We start from the raw sequence: 6723 nt of genomic DNA on the forward strand, positions 1-6723 counted from the left end.
GATAGCAGGCAATGACCCACGCGTGTAGTCCGATGCATTGTGTTACGCAAACAATGCCTAGGACACTTTTTTTTTTTTTTTAAGAGACCACTTTATGGTAAGCTCACTTTGCTATTAAAAGAAAACAGTGTGCACTGGCTGTCACCCCGACCTGTCGGTTGGAGCCGCCCCTCCCCCAGCCCGCCCGTGTCCCCACAAAGAGCCAGCGGTGCCAGCCATGATGCTGCAATGCAGAACAGGCCCCAGAGGGGAGAAAGCAACTGCCCAGAAACTGGCAACCCGCAGCTTCTCAGAGAGCTAACGCCCCTCATCCCCTGGCTCGGCCTCCAACCCTTCCGTGACTTCGTCGTCCTCCTCCACCACCTTGGTGTCTTGAAACTGTTGGTACTCAGACACTAGGTCGTGGACATTCCTCTCGGCCTCTCCAAACTCACTCACGTCCATCCCCTCGCTCGTGTACCAGTGCACAAACGCTCTCCTCCTGAACATGGCGGAGAAGTGCTCCCCCACCCTGGTAAACAGCTCCTGGATGGCGGTGTTGTTGCCAATGAAGGTGGCCGCCATGCTGAGCCCCCGGGGCGGGATGTCGCACACGGCCACCTTGACGTTGTTTGGAATCCACTCCACGAAGCAGCTGCTGTTCCTCGTCTGCACGATGAGCAGCTGCTCGTCCACCTCCCGAGTGGACATCTTGCCCCGGAAGATGCAGGCCACTGTCAGGTAGCGGCCGCGGCGCGGGTCGCAGGCGGCCATGGTGTTGCGGGCATCGAACATCTGCTGGGTGAGCTCGGCCACCGAGAGGGCGCGGTATTGCTGGCTGCCGCGGGCAGTGAGTGGGGCAAAGCCGGGCATGAAGAAGTGCAGGCGCGGGAAGGGCACCATGTTCACCGCCAGCTTGCGCAGGTCGGCGTTGAGCTGGCCCGGGAAGCGCAGGGAGGTGGTGATGCCGCTCATGGTCAGGGACACCAGGTGGTTGAGGTCCCCATAGGTGGGTGTGGTCAGCTTCAGGGTGCGGAAGCAGATGTCGTAGAGGGCCTCGTTGTCGATGCAGAAGCAGGCGTCGGCGTTCTCGATGAGTTGATGGACAGACAGCACGGCGTTGTAGGGCTCCACCACCGTGTCCGAAACTTTGGGCGAGGGCATGACGCTGAAAGAGTTGAGGATGCGATCGGGGTACTCCTCCCGGATCTTGTTCATGAGCAGCGTGCCCATGCCGGAGCCCGTGCCCCCGCCCAGCGAGTGCACTATCTGGAAGCCCTGCAGACAGTCGCAGCTCTCGCTCTCGCCCCTCACCACGTCTAGCACGCTCTCGATCAGCTCCGCCCCCTCCGTGTAATGGCCCTTGGCCCAGTTGTTGCCCGCCCCGGAGTTACCTGTGACATAAAGGAGGAGCCCCATTAGTGACCTCGAATGGTTACGCATTTTACTGTTAACCAACAGGTTGGCAATTGGAACCCACCCAGTGGCTCTACAGAATTAAGACCTGGTGATCTGCTTTAGTAAAGATGACGTTCTAGAAAGCCCCATGGGGGTTGCTCTAGTCGGTCACATGGGGTTGCTTTGCTTCGAAGTCGAGTCAGTGGGACCCACTAAATAAAGTTATCTTGCACAAAGTAAGGGGTGATATGGGAGAGGAGGCACCACTAGGAGGCATCCTAGTCTCTTCCTGCTAAACTGCAGTTTCTGGACACACCTACCATGAACAAAACTGTCCGGCTGAAAGAGGGCTCCCAGTTTGCTAGACCGGATGCTATCCATGGTCCCAGGCTCCAGGTCCACCAAGACAGCCCGGGGCACATATTTTTTACCTGCGTAGAAAAATCGGAAGAGCTCAGAAAACTATTGTTTTTCTAAACGTTAATGTTTCCTCAGAATACAACCTTGTGTCACTGACAGAAAAGAAAGGAAGATACTAGGTATTCTGGAAGGGGTATCTTTGGTAGATGGGAATTTTCCCACCTTCCATACACCCTTCCCCATCCTCCATCACAGAAATCCATCAAACACCTAAAAAGTGTTTCTCGATTTTGTTTAGTTTGGGGCCTTTGCTTTGTTAATTACATGCCAGTGACAGAGATTCTGTTCCTTTCTGTTGGAAATTATTCCGGTTTTCATTTAAAAACTAAAAAAGGGTGGTAGGAGCCTGGTGGCACAGTGGTTCACGTGCTCCACAGGAGAAAGACGTGGCCAATAAAGATGGCACCCTCGGAAACCCTAAAGAGTAATCCTGCTCTGTCCTGCAGGCTCACTGAGTCAGAACTGACTGATCTCCATCTTTGACCTCTCCCCAGGCCTCCTCATCTCTGCTGTTTAGCCTCCCTCCCTCGACAGGCTGGGCATCAGGGGGTCCTGTTTGTGTGGGGGCCAGCGCTTATCCTCTGCCAGCTCCGTGTACCGTGGGCCTCGTTGTAGTATACGTTGATCCGCTCCAGCTGCAGGTCCGAGTCGCCGCAGTAACTCCCTGCAGGGTCGATGCCGTGCTCCTCGCCAATCACCTCCCAGAACTGAAAGAAGAGGAGGAAGTTAGCCTCCAGGGGGAGGAGTCAGCACTCAGCACATCCAGGTCAACCTACCCAACTCCTCCCCAAGACTCTCTGTAGGACTTTCCCCAAGTGACCTCTTTATGCTACATTTGACTTCTTACCTTTACTCACCGCGCTAACGCACTCGTCTAGTAACCTAAATGTTGGGAGTCCAAACCCACCCGGTGGTGCTGCAGAAGAAAGACCTGGCAATCTACTTCCCATAAGCGTATTGCTCTTGTTGTTTCAGCCCAGAAAAGTTCATGGGCCGCCATTTCGTCAGAATCGCCTCACAAATAAACAAATAACCACTGAAAGTGAAGGCTGCATTTTATGCCCACCCTAATTCCTTAAATAAATCGTCAAGCACATAAAATAAGATATTGGATTTTGCACCTATTAAAATTCATGCCGTTGTCCACCTTAAAGCTGTTGTTTCCGAATTTTACATCAGATGGGGTTTCTCAAATTCCACGTTATAATGCTCCAAACCAGTTAAGTGTAGATCCCATTACACGAAAATGAACCGCATCCTTATCTGCTTCCACAATAATATGCCGTTTCACTTTGTGGATTTGTTTTTATAGGTTCTTCCTAGAAGCCCATCACAGCATCTTGGTAACTAGGTATGCACACAATTCAACACGAAGCCTCGCTGTTCACTTGTAGCCATCAGGAACACAGTGCACTCTCGGTCACATGCGCGGTATTTATGAACATAGAGATGCTCCGAGCGAGCTCTTAACACGGAAGCCGTGTCTGAAATGGCTCCTTTGATTGTCCGGAAGAAGCACATATTAAAGTGCAATGAAAATATATCCACTTATGTTCAAATCTCCCAGGGCGTTTTCCCATCCTTCTCTTGTAAATGCTGGCACCACTCTAGGCACCATCTTAATAACATGGTTGCTAGAGGTCAGAATCGATTGGCCAGCACATTACGACTTTGTAGTAAATGACCCCTGCTAGTGTGCAGCAAGTGGGAGAATCAATCATGTGAGTTCTGTAACACTACAAATGAAATGTGTTTTCAAGGTTTGATGGTCCCATAGCGGCCGGAGTTCTAACCACCGGACCTCCCGCCTGTGGGATGAAAGCTAAGAGCCTTATCTGGGCCCTACATTACTTCCATTTCCTCTCTCCACAGTATCTCCCAGCTGTAGAGGAGTGAGGCATCGTCACCCTGGCAGGAAAACGATGGTGGCTTTTTAAGCAGTAATATTCTTTGCTCTAGGTTTCACACACACCTGCGCTAAAGACTTCACATTGAGCTGGCTTACAAAGCTATCCAAAAGGAATCAAATTGACAAGGGCAACCAGAAAGATGAAATGGGAGGTTTGGGGGCAGCAAGTTCTTGTTCAAGGAGGAGATATAAATCAGATGGAAAAGGAGGATGATCACACAGCTCGGAGAATCTTATTGCCATCACTGAATTGTCCACAGAGAAGAGGTTGAATGGGTGTGTGTGTTTCGCTGTGTATATTCTCAACAGCAACAAAGAAAATTATTAAAACAAAAGATTTCACTCTTCCAATGAAACAGCAGCAAAACAGACCCACTACCACACTGCCGTCTAATCTCTTCTAGCTCATATCGACCCTGGCGTCGTCGTGGCTTATGTGTTGGCCTGCTAACCAAAAGGTCAACAGTTCGAATCCACCAGCTACTCCGTGGACAAAAGAGGAAGCTTTCTGCTCCCGTAAAGATTTACATCCTCGGAAACCCTACAGAGGTTCACTATGAGTTGGCATTGACTTGATGGCATTGGATTTAATTTTGGTTTGTGTTTAATCCTCTTGAAAGCAGACTGCCGCATCTTTCTCCTATAGAATAGCTAAAGATGTAGAATTCTGCAGTTTGTATCGTAAAAGTAATTTTCCAATAGCCAAGAGAACAAGTCAGATAGATGCTGTGCAGTCGAATTGATCCTCTTCAGTCAATTGGAGCTTGGAGACCTTGACCCTGTTTTCTTGGTATTCACCAATTGAATTAGGATGTTGTGGTTGTGAAGTTCTATCAAGCAGGTTCTGACTGGTAGCACCCCTGTGTGTGTGTGTATGTGTGTTTGTTGTCAAGTGCTGTCAAGTCAGTTCTGACTTATAGCAACCTTTACAGGATTTCCAAGGCTGTAAATCTTTGAGGGAGCAGAAAGCGTCAACTTTCTCCCGCAGAGCAACTGGTGGGTTCAAACTGCTGAGCTTGTGGTTTGCGTATTGTATGGAATCACCAGGCACCCTTGGGTTAGGTACTTTCTAAAAATAAATTAAAAGTGAGATGGAGGAAGTTCAATGATTTCTGCTACTGTACAAGAAAACTTCATTTTAGGTGTACCTCTTAAATTTTTTCTTGCATACTAAATATAGCAGCAGTACTTGAGTGGTCTCACTTTGTAGCAGGAACATGAGAGAGGAAGAAAAAACACTTTAGTGACCTGATATGTAGAGTTTCCCAAGAAATTATGGAAAACAATTTTCCATCAAATTATACAGTATTTAGCTATGCGAAGTCTACGAGAAGAGGAAGAAAGTACAAGTGGTTGACTTGTACATTACACAGATGTAACCATCGGCAAAATTACCATTCATTAAATGAACCTGTAAGCCTTTAATACGAGAGGGCTTCAGAAAGTTTGTGGGAAAATCGAGTGAAAAGGTAACGGAATTTTCCAGAAACTTTTAGAAGACCCCCCTCCCCAGTAGTTGCTGTATCTCTAAGCATTGTTGTGGTTGTTGTTATGTGCCGTGGAGTCGGTTCCGACTCACAGCAACCCTGTGTGGGGTTTCCGAGACTGTAAATCTTTATGGGAGCAGAAAGCCTCATCATTCTTCCACAGAACAGCTGGTAGTTTCAAACTGCTGCCCATGAGATTAGCAGCCCAATTCGTAACCACGCTACCAGAAGCATTGTTGTTGTTGTTATGTGCCGTGGAGTCGGTTCCAACTCATAGCGACCCTGTACAGGTTTCCAAGCATATTGCTTGCTAAATCAGATTTTAACAAGGGTACACAACCCAGCTGTCATTCAACCAAAGGTGACCATGTAGCTAGCCTGTTACTTACCTTGGATCCGATCTGATTACCACACTGACCAATCTGAATGTGTACAATTTCACGCATCCTTGCTTAGAGCCCAGGTCTAAGTTGCCCAAGGATTCTTCAGTCTGAAAGAGCCGCTGATCACTCCTGCGCGCTGACACCACTGTGGTTGTTGCAGCCAGAGGTCCAGCTAACCAGAGTGACTCCTGGGTGTGTCCAGGCCTCCAACCCCAACCTATCACCCTCTGGAAGGGGGTGTGTTTTCTGTCCCTGATAGGAGAATGCCGGGTCATTTCCTAAAGTATGAGACCAGAGCAAGTTTCCGCCTGCAAGCTGGTGCAAGGATCCCCTGGGGCACCAGCCTGGGCGCTGGGCTCCTGGTTGTTGACTCATGTGGTACCAAGGCTGCCCCTTGCTCTCCAGGTTGACAGGGTCCACCTCCAAAGATGTCCTCTCTCAGACCAGTCAGAAGCCATTTTGACCAGCCACTCCTCTCCACAGCCCCCACCCCAGGCAGATGAAGCCCTGATCTCCAGGAGGCTGAGGTGATAGAGCTAAGGTGACAGAATGTTGGGGTGCTCACTCCTCTTACCATGTCCTCTTGCCTTCAGCCTGCTTCCTGCAGATGGCGTGAAGCCCATGGTGTGCCACAATGTGACTCTGAGGGGAACCTGGGTGGACGGCAGGCATGTAGTGTCTGTATTGTTAGGGGCACTGGTGGCACAGTAGGGTAAGCACTGGGCGGCTAGCTGAAAGGTTGGTGGTTCAACCCACCCACTATTCCAAGGGAGAAAAATGAGTCTTCTGTAAGATTTATAACCAAAGAGTAGTCCAACTTTGTCCTAGGTTTACTCCGTCCCCTGTCTACTCCGTCCTCTGTCTACTCCGTCCCATGTCTACTCCATCCTCTGTCTACTCCATCTCATGTCTACTCCGTCCCGTGTCTACTCCATCCTGTGTCTACTCCGTCTCGTGTCTACTCCGTCCTCCGCCTACTTCGTCCTCAGTCTACTCCGTCCTCCCCCTACTCCGTCCTCCGTCTACTCCGTCCTCCCCCTACTCCGTCCTGTGTCTACTCCATCCTCGGTCTACTCCATCTCATGTCTACTCCATCCTCGGCCTACTCCATCCTCCGTCTACTCCATCCTCCGTCTACTCCGTCCTC

At 49.9% G+C, this 6723-nt stretch overlaps 1 protein-coding gene across 1 annotated transcript; it reads right to left on the reverse strand.

The window, feature by feature from the left end:
- Nucleotides 1-297: 297 nt before the first annotated feature.
- Nucleotides 298-5639, reverse strand: TUBB1 (tubulin, beta 1 class VI). Its single transcript, XM_006839303.1, has 4 exons — nucleotides 5583-5639; nucleotides 2396-2504; nucleotides 1698-1808; nucleotides 298-1373 (listed from the first exon to the last, which is right to left on the reverse strand). Exons 1-4 carry the CDS (start codon nucleotides 5637-5639, stop codon nucleotides 298-300), a joined length of 1353 nt encoding a protein of 450 aa, XP_006839366.1.
- Nucleotides 5640-6723: the final 1084 nt, after the last annotated feature.

The sequence above is a fragment of the Chrysochloris asiatica genome, unplaced genomic scaffold (assembly GCF_000296735.1).
Source record: "Chrysochloris asiatica unplaced genomic scaffold, ChrAsi1.0 scaffold00023, whole genome shotgun sequence".
Taxonomy (NCBI): domain Eukaryota; kingdom Metazoa; phylum Chordata; class Mammalia; order Afrosoricida; family Chrysochloridae; genus Chrysochloris; species Chrysochloris asiatica.

Excerpts from the sequence above, each read along its gene's own strand:
- TUBB1 (XM_006839303.1), bottom strand. The coding sequence starts at position 5,639 with ATGCGTGAAATTGTACACATTCAGATTGGTCAGTGTGGTAATCAGATC. Across the intron at positions 1,809-2,395 it reads ATACTACAACGAGGCCCACG|GTAAAAAATATGTGCCCCGG; the intron begins GTACACGGAGCT and ends TTTTCTACGCAG. Across the intron at positions 1,374-1,697 it reads GCCGGACAGTTTTGTTCATG|GTAACTCCGGGGCGGGCAAC; the intron begins GTAGGTGTGTCC and ends TTTATGTCACAG.